General features: G+C 28.8%; 1 protein-coding gene across 1 annotated transcript in view; it reads left to right on the forward strand.

Annotated features, from left to right (window-relative positions):
* LOC100164781 (long-chain fatty acid transport protein 4) overlaps positions 1–21,248 on the forward strand; it is a 59,644-nt gene that overhangs the window by 20,790 nt on the left and 17,606 nt on the right. Inside the window, exons 2-3 of the mRNA XM_001942843.5 lie at positions 10,519–10,943; positions 19,813–19,966. Of these exons, the coding sequence (XP_001942878.2) occupies positions 10,519–10,943; positions 19,813–19,966 (579 nt within the window). The remainder of the gene's footprint in view (positions 1–10,518; positions 10,944–19,812; positions 19,967–21,248) is intronic.

Here is a 21,248-nt window from a genome sequence, read left to right on the forward strand (position 1 = left end):
ATTAATCAAATATAGTCCAAGTGAGGACGGTATGACCAACAAGTCATACCCAACAATTTTACCAAATTTTCATTTTTTTTCTCCATTTATTTTAAAAATCATTGAGCATTTTCAATTTGGACCTTCTAAAAGTACCAACTAGATCCAATTTGCTTCCATAAACATACATCGGGCATCTAAGTTTATGATCAGAACATTTTTTCTAACAGAAAAGTTGAAAAGTTACAAACATTTTAAAATACTTCAAATAGACGTCTGAAATTATTAGACTGTACATAATAAAAATAATATGCATATTATTACCATGGTAACTAATTTTCAAGCCTTATTGAAAAATCCTGCGTACGCCACTGGTATTACTTTAATACCTAAGAATTTAATACAAGATTATCCATGCTATGATATTTAATATATTATTTTATAACCATAATATGTACAATATATTATAAAAATCGTTATCAAATGTTGTTATAACATAAAATATTAGAACTTAGCCTTATGGTTAACGTTTTAAAATTGAATGATAATGTTTTTTTTTTTTAATAAATATGTAGATTAACGTTTTAATGCTTTTACGTTTTATTAAAATAATTTATTATTTATTATAAATTCATTTCTATTTATTCAATAATCTTTAAAAATTAATTCTTTTAAAAATAATCGAGAAACGATACACTATAGTGTAACTATAGTTATATAATTAAATAAATAAATTGACCTCCACTTAAAATTATTTTTCAAAGAATTATTCATCGTTGCATTCAAACTATTATAATGTAAGCTAACTAATACCACTAAACTACACCTGCAAGGTCTTTGATAGTTATGTAATTCAAAAAATAATTACTATAGAAACCTAAATTTCAACATTTTATACACAATCAAGTCATCGAATAATAAATTACTAACAATATTTAAGATATAGGTACTCAATTGAAATACTGTTCATTGAATTACATAAAATGGCTCTTATATAAAAATAACAAATCGTTATGAAAATCGTTAATAACAAATCTTTGAAGGGAAAAAAAAATCCTAAGTGCCAAATTTATAATTTTGAGGTTTTGGTATCCCTGGATTTAGAATAAATACGCTATATATTGATAGGTACAAATGTACAATCTCCTATGTGCTATCAGCATCGTAGAATTAATGAAAAATAATAAATAAATTCTCCTATGTGTTATACTTACAATAAATCGTTTATAAAAGACCTCCTATGTGCCATCTCCATCATAGACAAATCTTCATGTGTTACCAACTATAAATCGCTTATGAAATAACTCAAATTACCTATGTGAATTTTTTTATTAAAAAATTTTTTTGTGTTTCCTGATAACTACACTTTTTTACATAGGAGGTTTGTTCCCGTCAACAAAGAAATCTAAAAACCTATAAGTAGGTATATAATTTATTGGAAGGTTTTAAACAAAATTATTGATAGTATCAAACTAAAACACGTATATAAAAATGTAATATATTTTTTAATATACCAGATATCTACTATAACTACCTTCAGTAAATTATCATTAATTTTTATATTTGATCATTACACAACACATTGAAATTACATTATATTATAGGAACTTAAATTTAAATTTAAATTGTTTAAAATAAATCAAGAAAAAACGAAATTTTTTTAAAATTTTAAATTTAGACAGCAATTATTTACCTGTATAAAATAAACTAGATTAATAATTAATGTTAATTAACAATTATTGTTCTAGTATACTTATTACGAACCTTATAATCGCCTATTTTAATAGTGCTTTCAATTTGTTGACGAGTCTGATTTTAAAACGGTACGAATAGTTTGTGTATTATAAGCAGATTATATATTATTTTTTATGGTCTTATAAGTTTTAAAACTTCAAAAAGTTAATTTATTTTTTATTCAATGCTTAACCTTCATGTTTTATCTATATTGATTTTAAACACATCTACAATGAATTTCTCAATCTTCAAATATCTAAACAATGCAAAATTAATTAGTTTTTAGGTACCTACTTATATGTTTTTCCTTGACGTGTTCATATTCACACTGATCAATGCGTCAAATACCTTCTAAATAAATAATTAAACTAATAATAACTTTTTTCTGTGACGGTTAGTTCAATGTTGATAAATCTATATTTTAATCTGTATCAATGTATCATTAATCATTTCTAATATTATGCAGACACATGAAACTCGAATAGTCGAATATACTTGAAAATACTTTCCAACATTTCGTAATGTTTTGTTTTTAGTTCGTTTTTTGTGTTGTAATTAAATTTGCTCACCTAAAACAAGACCGTAACAGCTAAAATATATCAATTTTTGATACTACTGCATTCGGGTAGTTTAAAATGACCTCTATAATATAATGACAGAACGCCATATTAAATATATATATTTTTTGTTTGGCCACTAAGTCAATGTCAGTATTGATCATGTAAAACGCTTAAAAGTTTAGGTTGAAGAATGTATATTGCATAATGTTTTTCAGCATACTTGTAGTATTTAATTTCAAAAGCTTGATTAAAAAACACTCCAACATTTTCTTTACAACCATCAAATTGATTTTTTGCTTAAAACTATATTATATTTTTTGTCACACCTTCACCGAAAGTTTTGTTTTCGATAGCGGTTGAAGCGTTGGAAAACGTCTCTTTTCCGTCTACAGAGGATGGTAAAGTGGGAATTCCTAGTAGTACCGGGGCGGTAAAGTGGAAATCCCCAAAAGTGCCGGGCTGTACATTTTTAATCCCCAAATGTGACGCGTACGTCGCCCGCGACTGAAATAGCTCACTTCCCATCACTTAACACACAATATACTATTGTGTTGTGGCGGGCTAAAAATGTAAAGCTAAAATATTTAGTCAACAAAAAACAATTAAAAATTTTTTTTACTGTCATTCCTTTATAAAGGTAATATACTATATGGGTACTTACTATTTACCTAATATAAATATTTTTTTAGATTGAAAATTTTTGTAAGAAATATAATTTATGAATAGTAATTAACGGAATTACATAATTTTGAATAGTTTGAATAAAAAAAAAATCTCGTAGTCACAGAATAGATTGTTGACATGTGCGTAAAATTGTCCTTAGTACCTATACAATTGATATATTATACCAACCATAAAAAACCCTATCCAGGAGGACAGGTCAATTGTCAACTACCGACGATAATAATAACTGGTCTAATTTAGTTTAGTTCTGGTAAAGTGTAAATAGTCAACTATGCTTCAAAATTTTAAATTTTTTTTTTATTCAAACACATCCAATTCCACAATCGACACGATCATTATTTGTGTAGAATTCTTCATCGAATTTTTCTGAGTATAGGACCGATTGTGGGTGATATATTGGGAATAAAAAATAATTTAATATTTATGTTCCATTCATGGTCATTATATAGAATGTTTTCACTGGTAGTTGATTAGCCGATCAAAGAACGGAATCATCTTCGAGTATGAATCGTTAAGTAAAGTATCATTCAATGTAAACTCGATTTCCATATGGCTTGTTTGGAATTTCATAAATACGGTATGGGAAAACTAAAAACTAAATATACTGAAACAGGTAAAAAAGTCAGAAAGAGTTTAAGAGTATCAAAGTTGATTAACTACAATAAAATCAACTAATAATAATAATTTATAATAACCATCTGTATATTTTTATTTTAATAAGAAATACAATTGATTTATCTAAAAGATACAAGTATATTTTAAAATGTAAATGATTGTATAAATTAAGTAGGTATTCACAATCCATAACATATTATACATTTACACTAATTCTAAATAATAATTATTATTTAAAAAAAAAAATTGGTTTTTTGTAAAAAAAAAGGTCATTTAATATGGTGAAGCAAAAAAATAAAAGTCATTCAATATTCAATTATTGATAAATGTCCCGATCAATTTATGGCAACCCTATGCCATATTTATAGGCATACATTCTCTTATTAATTATTGATAATTTACGACTAACACAACTAAACTGCTGAATGCATAAAAAGTTGCCTATAAATTGTTCCTTGGAATCTAGATGTAGCAAGACCCATCAATATTCCCATTTCCGTTCGGTCGGACAAAATAAAAACCCCTTTGGGCTGCATGCTAGGAGTTATCGATTGCTTGAACTGTTGACGAAAGAGCTCTTCGAAAAACAAAAGAAATGCGAAATCGGAAAACCTTTCAAGTAACAGTATAACGATTGTAAAAAACAAAACGCATTATATAGGTACTCATTGGTAAAAGTGCAATGAAACACGTCTGTCGTTTAATACTGTTATATGGTTGCGGTAACCTGTATAATATACTAACATGATTTATGTCCGAATGGATTTCCGTGAATAAAAACTTTTCAGATCACCTTTTGCGTTGACGTCTTCTCCTAAATCTAGATAGTATACATAAGCCGATAGGATTCAGCTTCTAGATAACAATTTTTTTTTAAACATAACTACATCCAATTATTATTCCCAGCTAAAACTATTTTTACCGGCCATTAGCCAACATTATTCGAAATATTTTGCCTTAAAATTTGTGAACTTGTTTTATTTTTATAAATGGTTTTTATATAGCTTTAATAATTTATAAATTTTAATTTAAATTATATAATTATAATTAAAAGTGTTTAAGTTTTGACTATCTTTGATCTGAGGTTAATTTTAAAAGAAAAAAAACATTTAAACTTATTTATTTAGTTTTATAATCGGAATCTGCAAACTTTTCTAAAAATATTTATGACTATTATGATTTAGTGTAATAAATAGTCAATAGTTATTAAAATTGAAAGGAAAATTGACTTACACAAATTGTGTTGGTAACCAATTAGGTATGTTTTGATCTTCGGAGATTTTATTTTTGATATTTCACTGAAGATCCATAGAAAAAACTACAAATCTAACCCAGTTTCCGGTTTATAATAATATAATAATATAATATGATATAATAAAATAAAATAAAATAAAATAATAATATTATATTATTATAAACCAGAAATGTATATTATACAGTCCACATCGTGCTCGGCGGCGTATTGTTAGATCGATGATGTTTGCCGTCGTTCACTTTGTTGGCGGTGTCGAATAATATAAGTACGTTGGTATTGCACAGAAGGTGTTGGATGGCCCGTCAAATAGATTGTTTTGACAATTCGATACGATGTCTTCGGTGGATTACTCGTTATTTGCGGTGGTGGTAGTGGGGTGTGAAGGCTCTTTAGTTTCAACGCGATTCGAATATAATTCTAGTCCCACTATCTAGTTAATGGTGGTCGGGGATGATTTATGTGATAGGTAGAATGTACCTAAATTAACCAAAGAAGCGACGACGAACGAACGACGCGATGTTATTATAGTGGCGCCGCGCGTAACACACCCGCCCAACCTACATTCGCATCGGAGTGTATGTTTGCGTATGCGTGCGCCTCAAAATATATTATTATATTGCATATTATTATACATTATTATGTTTCTCTGCGCCAACGTATATTATTATAAATTTACAACGATGTACCCACTCTCGGTGTTATTAAAATTATTGTACCGACGCTCGACGTCGGCCGCGATACATGACATGACATACAACTGGGAAACTATATACAATATGGATAGGTATAAAGGAATATGTGCACTCCCATCATCAAAATATGTTGGTGCCTTATATTAAGCGGACGTCACACTCGCATTTGTTGTCTCCGTCTTACACTGTGTTTACGCAGTTTGAGTATAAATCGCTCAAGAGTAACAAAACCTATTATAAAATTGAACTGTGACAATATTTCTGAGGGAAAGTCGTTGCGTTTTTTCCATTATACCTAATATAAGGTTCATTATACCGTTTAGAAATAGCAACAACTTCAATATTTTTAAAATACCTTAAAATTAAAATTTTTTCAAAAAAACTCCCCGTTCTGCCCTCCAAAATATTGTCATCTTTTAATTTTTTGTGATAGGTATTTTTATTCTAGCACTAAGATTGTGCAAATTCTACTCAGACTGCGTAAGCGCGTTTTGTCTATGTCGTACGTGTGTAAGACGGAGACCACACAGATGCGGGTGTGGCGTCCTCTTACCTATAATAAGCTCCTATATTATAATAATGATATGATATTGCTTCTAAAATTTAAACAATCTTATGTTCTAATATTTTCCTTACCTCTATATTTTGATATTTATTATATACGGGTTGCCGCACTCAACACTCGTATAATAAATAATAATAGGTAATCTATTATATAATTTTTATTATACGATACTTTATACTGTTTAAGTACATTTTTGGAAATAGCTGCTGAATTGATTAGCTATGAAAACAATATTAATATTTTATTATAAAGCCGAAATATTTTTAAAACGTTTTTCATCAGATTTTATTTTTAATTGTCAATTCAATTTTTAAAATCTAAAAATGGAATAGTAAAATATTCATATGCGTTATTCTAGCTATAGTTTTACACTATTCGTAACTGCGGGTGTTAGGTAATCACTCTATTCATACATCACCTTGGTGTTGTTGTATTACCTGTATTTATTATACCTCCATTTTAAAACAATAATAAGTAATCAAGTTTTGAGCGAAGGTCAGTCTACAATATATAGATATACAAATTCAAATTGCACGTAAAAAGATTTTCAAATCGTATTGCTTATAGTAGTGATATCTGACTAGAAATTCAACTATATAATTAATATTTTTTTTTAAATTTTAATAAACAATAAAAGCAATCAGTGTATTAATGATGGAGGTAATGTCTTAGATTCTGGGCGTGGCTATGCCCCTATGTTTAGTTTTACAATGATGTGTGCCTGTGTCATATTTAGAATCAGTAAAATACTATAAATTAAACAATATATTTACGAAATGCTATTTTTCGACCAAATCAATTTTGTTTTTTTCTTGCAATACCAAAATAAATTACCGTAGATACTTGAAAGTCTCACTAAATATTTATGTTAAAATTTACATGACATGATATAATTTCCAATATATTTTTTCACTTTTAGTGGTATTTATAGGTATTTAAAATGTTTAACTATTTTAGTATTCTTTTTTTTTTTTTTGATTTATGATGGTAAAAATTATTTTTCTAAGCACAAAAGTTTAGAACACTGAAGTAGGGCTCCTCATAAGTTATTCGAACAGAAATTAAAAAAATCTAAAATACATTTTTATAAACGTGTAATGTTCAAATTTTGAAGAAAATTCGTCAAAATCATGAACATTTGTAAATTATTTTGTAGTTATAGTTGTTCATAAAATATTTCAATTTTTGTACCTAATTGTGAAATATATAAATAAGGTTCCTAATAAGTTGTTCTTAAATTTAAAAAACAATTTTGCCTATTTATGTCACCTACTCACGTTGGTTATTTTTTTATTAAATTTGCAGTACTTACACATTTTAACGAAATTGCTTATTCAAACGTAAGAAAAGATTTATTAAAATTTGTTATTATATTGTAGGTAGGTACCTAGTTAAAAAAAAATATAGTCTTAGAAACTTTCCACTATTACCTACCTAAATGATTATTAATCACAGACATTAAAATTGTTGAATATTTTTTTCGCTGTAAAAAAACTTTAAAATCTAATACAAGGTTCTTCATAAGTTGTTCTTCTAGGAATAGTTTTATTCAAGGTATACAATATTACAAGAAAATATAATATAAAATCGATTTCGTTGAAACTGGTGTACTTACTATAGTTACTATAAATCTCAACAATTTTTTCTACATATACGTAGCCATTTAGGAAAACTTTGCACTGTTTGGGGAAATTACATCTTTTAAATAACAACTTTGAAATATTTTCAATCTAAAAATTTGCTTTACGAAACTTTTGAATTATTCCTACACAAAAAATGTTTTCACTTAACCTGTTTTCACGTACTCATAGGTAATTATAAATAACTAGAAATATATTAAATTAAATTACATTAAAATAAATTTTTCCAAAACATCTCTTTCTTTTTAATTACTCCAAAGTTGATTGTTTTTGTGGTCACTGATCACATTGTTTACATTTTATTTTTATTTCAATTGGCTATTGACGTTGTATATATAGTTTTTACCTAATTAGTAGATAATATTAAGTAGGTAGTTTTTAACATTTTAAATTTAATAAATACAATACTTTAAAACTTTTAGAGTAGATGTAGGTTTGTAATTTATATTATAGCATAAAAATGTTTTACGTTATAACATTGTGGATTTAAAAAAAAACCTCACAGTTGTATATAATTTGTAAACATGTTTTCTAATTGGCTAATAAATATTAACTGACATGATTGATGAGTTCATTATAAATAACATACACAAAATATCGCCGCATATTACCGCCTTAAATGTTTAACGTCACTACCTATATGTATACCTACACGCGTCACCCATATTACTATACGATGATTTTCAAACTGTTATCAAATCTTATGAAATAACTGCAAAATCCCTTTACCCAAAACCCCCACTTTTAACCAATCATCAATAGGTAATTTGAAGACTTACATAAATTTTCATTTTGAGAGGATGTCAGCGCACTATTTGTTTCTTCTCTCTGGCCCACGCGCAATATAGACAAAACGCAAAATCATTTTTCTTATGTTTTTAAGTAATTTTAGAGCAAAATCATCCATTACAAAACCGACAGAGAATAATATTTTTGAGAGTTTAACATATCAATTTGTCTAAATATTGTCTCAAAACAATTTAAACATCATTTAAAATTTACCACATTTTTTGTTTATTTTGAAAGTCGAATACAAAGTCTAAGGACAATAAAATATAAAATCAATATATACCCTCAAAAATATTATCCGCTATAATTTTTGTAATAGTTGATTTTAATCTAAAATTAAATACATAAAAAAAACGATTTTAAGTGAAAGCGTTTTATTTAATATGTTGCCCGTGGGTCTGAGAGAGAAAACAAATCTCTGACATCCTATTAAATGTTACGTTAGTTAAACGTAATTATTTACTAATAATATTATTTTATAAGTACTTTATATAATATATTATTATATACCTATATAATCTATATTTAATGAATAGTTATCAATAGTAATACCTTAATTAGTATAGTGGATTGAGGAGTGCACTAAAATTTTGTTGGGTAAGTACTCTACCTCTACTTCTACCTCAGTAGATCCCGGAATTATATGTATTTGGATGTTGTTTTAGAGTGTGTGCAATATGTACATGATTGGAAATGTCGAAATTAAATTTATCACACAAAATTAAACACAAAATTGTATTTTGCATATTTGGAGGATTAGGTATTACTGCATATTTAACTTGAAATAAATCAACAAATTTGATTTAAAAGGATGTTTGTGTACTATTTTTTTCTCTCTGGCTGCAACATGGCATATTTGCATACAGCAGAACCAATCTTGTGATGTTATATTTAATATTAGAGTGTATTGACTTATTATCAAACTTAAAGTTAAGAACATTATCCGTCTTAAATATTAGCATGTTGGCTATTTTACGATATTTCAATATTTGTACCTATGTAAGTTATGATAAATATGTAAAATGTTACATTTTAAAAATTCTCACACTTCATTTTAATACTGAATAGTTATAACTTATAAGAAAAAGCAAGTACAGAAACGTTATTGACTTTAAGTTAACATTTATGATAGGTCAATTTAGTTAAATATTAATGCTAATAAGTAATAACAATTTTACAAGATTAATGCAAATTTGCTTCCTATGTAACGCGCGTAATCAAAGAGAGAAAACCAAATATATACTGTGTTTACATCCCAGATCCTACGATAAGTCGATTTCACCGTAGAAAAACTATTTGATATTATTGTTGTTATTAGCAGAAACCAAAGGACTATAATTTTATGTTTGAATCTATTAAAATTTATTTTAAATTTAATTATTGGAATATTGTTATTTTAAATATTTAATAAGTTACATGATGTATATGAAGTATAAAATATATAATGCACTTCATATTATTCAGTCACTTTTTCTTTGCATATATCCACAATATTTGACATTATTTTAATGCTTATTATACACCGTGAGTCAAATGTACAATTGTACATGATCGTATTTACTATATTTTACGTTTACCGATGAAATGACTGGTGATAAAATGATCACACCAACCACGTATTGTATTGTTGTATAAAATCTTAGATCATATACTATGGATGGATCTATCGGTATAATTGCCATAATACCGAATTGTGTCCAACATCATCCCTACCAACTTCAAAATTGCACGGTACACGATACTAATGCGCATGCCCGAACGTCAGTAATCAGTATCAACAATGCTAACTGATAACTTAATTTCAACGTTATCAGTTAACAGTATGACAGTATCTTTCACATATATTTCTGAGCATGCGCATTCGGTGTTGTGTACCTTGACATTTTGAAGGTGGTGGGGATGATGTTGGACACAATTCGGTACACGCATAGCTCCATCCATAGTATATTATGATCAAAGTATAAAATATTATATGATATTATTATCGTTATGGTGTGTAAAACAGGAGTGGGACGTGGAAAAAGGTTTGCCGAGAGGAGTCGCTGTCGGTCTGAGTGGCGGTGACGACGACGGCGGCCACGACCGTAGCAGCGGCGGTAACCCGAACACCCGAAACGCCAACAATTGTTGCGACAACGCGGGCACGGAGGTGGTCGACGGCATTCACGACAAGCGGCAACAGCAGCGACTCGACGGCGGCGATAGTAAAAGTACCGGTGGTGGCGGTAGCGGAGCACGCGGAGCGGTGTGCGCCGCGGTAAAAGTCATCGTCGCCGTAGCGGCGTTCACTGTGACGTGCGCGTTCGTATGGTACACTATGGGCCTGCCGTTCCTGTTGCAAGTCATCGTGATCGCGACCATCGCATTTGTCGCCAGCGGCGGTTACAAATTCGTCTACCTGGTGTACCGCACCGCTCCCAGGGACCTCAGGTCAGTTGATTCTTCGATTATCGTTTATAATAATAGTCCTTTCCCAGACACATTGGTACATGATGCCCACGACGTTATAATTATTTAATTATCACACTAATTATATCATTAATTATTATATTATTACCTACATACCATTAGGGTATCTCAATAATAGGTAAATAATCATTGGGAGGGGGGGAGAAAGAGATGGGAGGCTGGAGTCCTGCAGTCATCTTTTCATGTACATGGGGACAGGGTTAGCGTCGCATGGTTTTTAGTTCACATTAAAATATGTGTTTTTCCCATGTATTAGTATCACGTCGTCGTTCACGCGACACTCTTACCCAACGACGATGCCATTATTAATTATTTTTATTAATTATGATAGGCGTAACTCTTTGCGCCTATAATTTAGATGAGTGTAAGGGGGGATTTGGAGTGCTGACATATTTTGGTACGGTATCACATGACAGTCTCGCACAGTTATAACTTATAACACTATTAAAATATATTTTTCTTATTAGTCTATAACGTGTAATAGATATTTTTAAAGTTGGATAGCAAACATAAAGTCAACAATATTATATTGTACCTTCTCGTTTAACCAAAACAAAATGTAGCCTCCCCTCCCCAAGTTACGTCTCTTTTGATGATATTAAATAAACGCGCTATAATAATAATATAACACAACATCATCACAATGTGTTATAATAATGGGCACGCAGAACAATAATATTATTGCGATTTGCGACCAAAAACACCGTTGCGAATAGATTGTTATTACGATTATAATAATAATAATTATGGCGCGCATTCGAGACGATTAGATTTATATTATTTATTATCGTCGGAGACCGGAGTCGTATATCGTCGCGGGACGTGTGTTATTTTAATGCATTCCTGACGACTACTGTCGTGTTTTCGCGACAAATCGTTTTCCTAATTATATGTTATTATTCAGACCTAAGTATCCAACGCATTCGTGCGGTGAAAGCCTGTCGATAGCGTACTATAATAATATCATATCGTTTTGTCGTAATGTATGAAATAAATTGTTTTTTATAATATACTATACCAAAAAAACCAATTACAGGGTCAGAAATCAGATAAATACTACCAACCGTTGTTGTGTAAATGATCCCATTAGAGCCCTGCATGGGCCGGGCTGTCCCTGTCCAGCCCGTATTGGTCCAGACCCGGGTATGCACTTAGTGTGAACTGTGAGTACTGAGTAGGCTTACGAATTCATATTTCAATTACGAAGCAGGCTTATTTATTTATTTACTTATTTTATGGTTGCCGCCTACTTGCGTTTTCTCGGTCCACACTGCACGCCGCACGGAATATGATAATATTATCTAACTTAATGGATACTTTCATTTTCAGGATTAAAATATTATTTAACTAAAATATTTTGGGCCGAGCCGGGCTAAACGTATGTAAAAAAAAATTGAACGGGCTTGGCCTTTAAAAATCCGGCCCGTGTAGAGCTCTAAAACATACCAACTGAACAACTAATCCTACCGATAAAAGAATATTTATATTATTTTAAAAATAAAAATATTGATTTTTGATCGTTTCGAAATTTTACGCAAGCTCTATAAGGGAGAGTCCGGACCCGGAGTCCTCCGCCCTTTCAGGGCGCCACTGATAATTTATTACGTGCCTATGTATAATAATATTATATTGAATAACACTGCAGCCTACTGCAATAATAACAGACATTCTTACAATCACAGTTATAATCACCGACAATTATATTATTATTAACATGTATATTATTATGTTTTCGTAATATCGTAAACTAAGTGTGTAACAACGTATTAACCTGTAGTTTAGACGTCGCCCGTGTTGTAGCACTCATTTCTCAATCAAAATCCACAAATATTCGTAAAAATATTCGGAAACTTTTCCTTGTTTGTACCTATATTTTGATCGACGTGCATGCAATTTAATATTTTTAATGTGTCGTCGATAATTAAAATGCACGCGGGTAATGTGAATTGTGCAGTCTAATGAGCTATATTTTATTAAGTGAATTTCCAAGCCATTGTGTGTTATTGTGACTACAGGTTGGCTATAATATAATGTAATAATGTGACGTCCATGCATCTTAAACGTAAGTAGTTCATAAACATATTTTAAAAAAAATTTTCGTAGGGTATACTAACAATATTATAAGTTATGTTTTGAATTTTTCACAATATACGCTCGCTATGTCAGTCTTTTTTTTTCTACGATGCGTTTATATCCCACCTAACCTTATATCAGCAGACTGATAAAGTCCTCGCCCTTTTTTTATTTTTATTGAATGCACATTTCGTATTTGATTCACCGCCGCCGCCGTAGAGTAAAAACGCGATGGAATCCAAATAATTCAAGAATCAATTTAATATAGTTTTTTTTTTAAATAATCCTATTACTTTTTCCTATTTACGCAAATAGTAACACACTTAGCTATAGTTAGCTGTTCATCAATACTCAATATTATGTAGGTATAATATAGTATATAGAATGCAGTGGTAGATATATTATATAAATATTATATTATATTATACTAATATAATATTTCATCTAGTTGGAATTCAATTACCTACCTAGGTATGTATGGATTACACTGTGGAACCGAACCACTGTTACGTTCGAGCTCCGTGTAAGTAACCCATATTTGTATAAATTATGCGAGTTGGATAGTTTATATTTTTTCAGTGAACATAATATAAACAATTTTAGTGTGTAGTAACAATATTTTCTCTTGTGGGTTGTGCGTTTCCGCTTTCCAAGTTTCTACTCTTATTCATGTCATATATTCGTCCTAGAGTTTTAATTGATTGTATGCTTCCATAAAAACAAATAACATATTTACCTACATTTGTTGGAGGATTGTACATGATACAGTGATAAACTGCAGGCTTATGGCCATGTACCTACACGTTTTATTTCAAACAAATCTAACGAGTTTTACAACAACTGGCCTGTTGTTGACTAAGGTTATCTCGGTTTCACTTAAAATCACACGTCAAATAATATAATACCGGTTGTCAGCCGAAAACTATTTGCAGATGTATGCCTCCCAGGTTTATCACATAAATATTATTATTATTTTTTTATTATTAAGAATAATGGCACCAACAATTAGGTCATTAGCCTGCGGTTGTGTATTTCCTCTATTGATGAAGTTTGGTTGAGGATGTTTTTGCGTTGACGAATAGCGAACAATCTATAACTATGTATTTGATTGAGGGTGGTTCATTACATTGGCTTCAGTGAGGTTGTTCTTCATGTTATATAATATATATGTGGGTGAAGTTGGTATGACCAATTCTTGTTCTTATGTTGATAATTTCGGAACGTCTAGAAGCATTGGGCGAGTATACCATTTAGTTATTTTCTTGTATAAATATTATAACACATATTTAAGAGTATTTAATTTTGAATTTTGTCTTTTCAAGTCGTTTGAATTTGCGTATTAAAATATTAGGTATATTATTTTTTATTGAGCGTGTACTAAACTCAAAATGTACAAAAAACGTATACAACTATTTATATACGAGTAATAACCGTTTTGTTGTATGAACTACTACATAATAATGTTAGACTTAAATCATAAGTAATTAAAAGTCATATTGATTATAATAAATACACTTGCATGGCGTGTACGGGTGTGTTTGTACTCTGAGCAACACTAAGTGATTATAATGGAAAAAATTAACCAACCTATATTTTGTTTTAAATCATATGTCGAGTGCAATCAACGTAATACGTATTTTCGCTGTTATTATTTTGTTCACATCATAAAATCAATGTTGATTGCAAATTCGTTTTTGATTGATATTACACCTCATTGTTTATAACATCTCAGCTTTTAACAAATTTGCCTACATCGAGCAAACAATCCAATGAAACATATCGTGCTTACTGAACTTTTAAGAATAACTATTATACTGTTTTTTTGAATACATTAGGATTATAATAACATGACAAAGTCATAGAATTCTCCATTCAAAATTCAAATGGTAGAGTAAAAGGCAAGTTAGCTGAAATAATTTGTCAACAAATAAATAGAATAACAATAAAATCATATAACAGTTATTTTCAAAAAAACGCGAAAAGCAACGCATAATAGTCCGTGGACCCGCAAAGCCATAGAAATGCAAATGCAAATGCATTGAGTATTGAAAGAGTATTATAATATTGAAGTAACATTTTAAATTTAAAGTGTTTGAGCTATGGAAATTCTCTCAATACGAAATCCCGAATTATATATCCTACAATAAACATGATGAAAAATTATTACTAACTCAAAACGTATATATTATAGCATAATAACGAAACGCATTTACCATGATTTTGGTCGACCTTAGTTGGGCTTCCTGATGTACTAGTTTTCCTGCAGACGACTGTAGATACACGTTTACCATTGAAACTGGTTTATCTAGTATTACGAGATAATATTAAGTTGGTCACCGAGTGACTATAGTAGTAATAATAATGATAATGATAATGTAATATATTATATAGGTATATAGGATAGCAAACATATTAATTTCAAACTCGGTTCGATTTGTTTCATTTTTTTTTTTTTTAACACTACCTATTGCCGTTCAAATTAAATATTTTTTTCATTTCAGAATCGACTATATTTTAACTGTAGTAGTTCGTTGAAATCGATATCATTAGATATATAATTCGGTCATGTTTAAATGGAATTTTGGAAATCGCGAGTACCCATAACTAAAAATCGTCTGTAATATATGCGTAAAATCACAATCGCTTATTTTAAGCATAAAACGAGCGGATTTATAATGCGTATTATTAACATATAATGTGCATTACGCATCATTTAGGAACTCCGATAGATAAATTACTGTCATATTTCTGCTCGAATACGAATGAAATCAGTTGAACCGACGTCGGAAAAAAATTAACTCGAAATTCTCATTTGAATAATTATCTTATTGTGCGCACTATCTGTACTCTGTTAAATGTACAATATAATACATGTATAATGCATATATATTATTACATTGTTTTTACCAACAGAACTTTTAAATACATTAGTACGCATTACTGAATTTATTGTGTATATAAAGCTTTTACTCGATTTCCTATAAAACCTTTTAGCCACTATTAGATTAATTCTACCGTAAAGTTATTTCATATTTATACAAATTGAACGTGTAATTCTCTTTATACGACGGCCAACGTTCAATAATAATTGCATTTCAATAAGCTATCTTTGTTGATCCACATTGTATTTTTTTTCATAAAAACCGTAGGTTACCTAGGTATATACATTTTAATCACGTGTGTCGCCGCATCCCTTGCCTTCTATTGATTTTATTTTCAAACATTGTCTACTACATGGCCTTTTCTGCCCACACGCACTACTGAACAAAATGTATGTACTCGTATTATGCTAATTTATTATAATTAATATGTCCAATGATAATATTATAATATTATTATTAACTCTTAATATGGTCCTCCAGAAATTATGTTGCGAAATATTGTTATAATGCATATTGGAAATTATGTCTATAATGTATATTAATAGCTTATCCATAATCGATTAAAAATACGTATAATTTTATAAAACAAATCCCATACTAGATAAATAACGGGTGATAGATCATCAGAATTTATAAACAAAACCAAAATAATCAACATATTAAATTTAAATTCAAATTTGTCAAACTGTAAGAAAATAAACTTGGAGTTTCTAAATTCTAAATTTTATTAATTTATAAAAAAAATTGTTTAAATTTCAGTTAATAATGTCGGAATAATAAAATTAGTACCTATAGTACTAAAAAAATTTAATTTCAATAGTTTACCTATTTTATGAAATTAATATTATGGTATCTTGCATAGGAATAAATATTGTTTTAAATGATTAAATAGAGTAGCTAATACCATAAACTTTATGTTGCATCGTTTCGCTGCAATTTTAATCATTTTTACTTATTATTAACTACACGTCTTATACCTTATAATACACATAGTTTCTTGATTGAAAAAATCTAATAACCCATCGAACCTCGTCCGTCAATACTTAGAACTTACCTTTCTCTATATTTTCAATCTCATTTATATATACTAATTTGTATTCAAAGTCAACTATTCGTATAACTTTCAGTGAACTTCAAAAGACTCATCTGGTACGTGTTACTTATATGTTTTTCCCGCCAAGTAAATGCTTGTATTAGGTATACGATATGCTTAACTAATTTTTAAACATTAAAATTTAAATCAGTTACTCGTTTTTCTATGTTTTAATAATTCAATTAGTTTAGATTTAAGTATGTTTTATTTTATTTTTACTTAAAATAATTTCAAAATTTCATGGCTAAATTAAATTTATTTATATCAATCGATTATTTAAAACAATTAAATAGTTATTACAAATGTACGTATTACCATTGAGTATATATTGTACAATATATTATAGGTACTCAATAGTATTACGTATAGGTAAATTTGTACTATAAACATACCTACCAATTTCAATTTTTATTTGTTTCTGTTAATTTATTCACTCGTTAGTCGTTATTATTAAAACTATATCTTACCACTTAGTAAGGGTCTCAAGTGTGGAAACCAAATCGCTTACTCTTAGTATTGTTTTTGAAATTAAATTGCAGTTTTAGAATTTTGTAAACATTTTGATTACTTATTTATAAATGTTAATAATATATTTTCTGTTTCAGGATTTCTTAATATATTTTTGAATTTATATTATAGCATGTATTTATTATAGTACATGATTAATCAATTTAATTTATTTTAGGTAGTAATTAAAATAATTAAACGTTATTTAGAACAAGTTTGTTTTATAAATAATAATTCTGAACAATGTATGAAATAGTACACAGTAGAACAATAATAAATTGTATATAATCAAGTATGAATATTAATTACTATAAGGTGAAGTTTGATGTTTAACTTCTACCTTCACAGGCAGAGACAATCTTATACGTCAAGTTATTTTAAATTCTCGAATGTACCGGTTAACACTATATAAAACAATAAATAAAGTTATAATCAGTATCACGAAACGATCTGTCCCACATCTACACTTGCGAAAGGATCACTTGTATTTTGTCAACCGAGCGTCTAAGCTCCGCATAAACTTGATACTATTTTATGTACCAATGACTCTAAATTATAATCAAAAAATCGATCATAGCTCTTATTTTATTTCTTGGCGCATATTGCCATTATAAATGGTATTCATGGGAATATAACACTATAATCATGTTGTGGGTATTTTATGATTTATTTGCCTGTTAAAAATTAATTTAAATTGGAATTTAATTTTTTGGTTTGGTTAAAAATAATATTTAAAATTTAGTGTATTGTACATTGTTACATATGCTTAAAATAGTCACTATGATAATTGTTTCTATCCTTCTATAAAATTCGTCAAAATGAATGAACATAATAAAACATCCATGGTATAAAATAAATAAGATAAAAAAAAAAGTAATATGATATCTTATAATGTAATATGTCATAATAAAGCGATTCCGGTACTTATTGATACTCTTCAGTCTACAGTATACTTTGAATACTTATCGTATAATATGTTAGTATAATACTATAATATACACAATATGTTTTCGTAACGTTTATGCCGATAAATAACTTTTTGACTGCAAACTTAACACTGCTCAGTTCTTTTTTAAAATTGATTTCTGTTTTTAATCTCAGTGTCGTAGCAGAGAGAAGGGGGTGGCAAACTGGGCGCGTGTTTTCATCCAAATTTTTTTTTTTAGTTATTGGTTATTTATTAGTGATAGGTAACTAATTTTAACATTATCTGGTACAATTATTACAAATTATCATCTTGGCCACGATTATAGATGATAACATTTTCACCCCAGCTTGTTATAAAGTTTAAGAAATGTAGTCGAGTTTAAACCAATTGTTGATTATGTCAGTAAATTTTCAGAAAAGGTGTTTCCTATACAAAATTGTAGTGGGAACCTATAAACAGAGCTTATTATTCTTAATCACGATTATTGCACTTACCACATGGTTTCCATTTTTTTTTATCCGTATTTAGATGGCTAGCTTTCTTCTTTTAATGAAAAGTTTAAATTAATACATTTTAATTTTACTGTTTTGCTTATTACCCTCTAAGATATGCAGTACCTAGTAGGTACATATTTTGATGTTGTTAAACCGGCATATGGTTTTTAGAAAGAATGAAATTTCATACATACATCCATATTAAAAAGGGAATTTGAGCTTTAGAAAATGAAATGAAATACGATAAAAGTAGTGCCAACTAACCCTTAGGATAAACTAATATGTTGTTCTGCAGATATATCCTAATGTTAAAACATTATTAAAAATGTACACACTATTACCTGCGACAACATCTTTAGCTGAAAGAAGCTTTTCTGTGGCATACTTAAAACGTCGTGTATATCAAAAATTCTATTACCTAGTGAAAATCAATTAAATTCTTTGGTACTTTTTAGATTTAAATATTTAACTTGCAGATTATTAATTAGTATCCCTACCGTGACTTATAACTATTCAATTTAATTATAATTTCTGTTATTTAAATCCATTTGTTTGATTTTCATTAATAAACCCATTTCGATTATTATTTTATATTCAAAAATGCATTTTTAAAACTTAAACATGTGTGTTCTGTCATTCTAAAAATTAGTGTTCCACACAAAAAAAAATAAAAATAATTTCTGACTCCAGTACTGTGTAATCTCGTATGGTCTTGGACTCCCAATTTCAAAAACATTACTCATATTAAACTGATATATTATAATATTATATATTATACCAGTACGCGTGGAATGATATTTAAATCGCGTCAAACAATTTATTTTCGTATAAAAAAATATATTTTTTTTTTCAGAGCGCTATGTCGTTATTACTACTTTTTGTACACTGCCAAGAAATTGGGCAAGAACAACTGGACAGTCGCAGATGTATTCAAGCACACGGTCGTGAAGAATACCCCTCATAAAGTATTGTTCGCGTTCGAAGATAAAGAATGGACTGCGCTGCAGGTTAGTGCAAAATGTCGCCTTCTATGATTAATAATAATATATTATAAACGTATGGGTTTCATACAAGCCTGAAACAGCGGCCGTGGCGTTTGGGGGACATAGTGGCCATGCCCCACCCCCTTAGACATCAGAAACTACCTATAAATAATAATTTCTTCCAGAAATCTGTATCGAAGTTCAGTGTTTATAAATTATAATTTCACTTACACATTTTACTATGGATACACGTATTTCCAAACTTCGAAAGGAGTGACTAGTCTCCGATAAATTGTAAAAGGACTACGACTTCGATATCGGGAAATAAAACACTCATGGAACACATAATATTAAATTTTAAAAAAGGTTTGGGTACTCAGCTTACACACTATAAAAACATTACAATTTATCTTGTGATAATTTATTGAATATTTTAATTTAATTTATTACAGTAGTTGTGCGTTGTTCCGACAATACACATCACTAACAGTTTTAATTAAGTCCATTTTTATAAAACACGCAAGACCCAATACAAAGTTGAAAATTACTCTGGTTACATATATTATATTATACAAAATTCTAAAAGTTATTATTGTCTGCAGATTTTATGAACAAAATAATAAAAGTGATTAACGTTATATTTTTCATGAAGTTAATTGATCAGACCGGAGGTATATATTTTTGTCCGCTCTGTTCAATTTTACTTCAAATTAATTATCACGAATGTTTTACTGCCCAGTCAAAAAACAGTGCTAATTGATGTATAGGGCTACAAGAGATCCTATAAAATAATTTATACTTCTTTCACGAGTCAACCATACAATTTTAATGTTCTATATAATTCTATTTTGCATTTTTCCTGGATTTTATAATCGGTATAAAAATAGTACTATTACTTAAGAAATTATTAATCGTATTATTTATAATTTAAAAGTTAATATTTGACTACATTTTTTTTTTAAATTTTTATTTGGATTAGTTATAATTAACAACTTAAAATTAAATAAAAGTTTAAAAAAATTTCCATTTTTAATACATAAACCCCTGTATAATAAATAAAATCACAAGATAGGCAGACTTCTAATGTAATATAGCTTCAACATTATTATGTTTATTAATGATAAAAATAAGTACAACTTTTTGCATACTCATTTTATTGAACTAATATGTCCATAATATAGATGTTGTACCTACCTATATATTCATACTTAAATAGGTAGTGTTCATTAAAGTGCACTTTAATACCTAATATGAAATTAAACCGTAATAGCTTACAAACCACTAATACCATTTATATTATCCTAAT

The sequence above is a fragment of the Acyrthosiphon pisum genome, chromosome X, assembly GCF_005508785.2.
Source record: "Acyrthosiphon pisum isolate AL4f chromosome X, pea_aphid_22Mar2018_4r6ur, whole genome shotgun sequence".
Lineage (NCBI taxonomy): Eukaryota > Metazoa > Arthropoda > Insecta > Hemiptera > Aphididae > Acyrthosiphon > Acyrthosiphon pisum.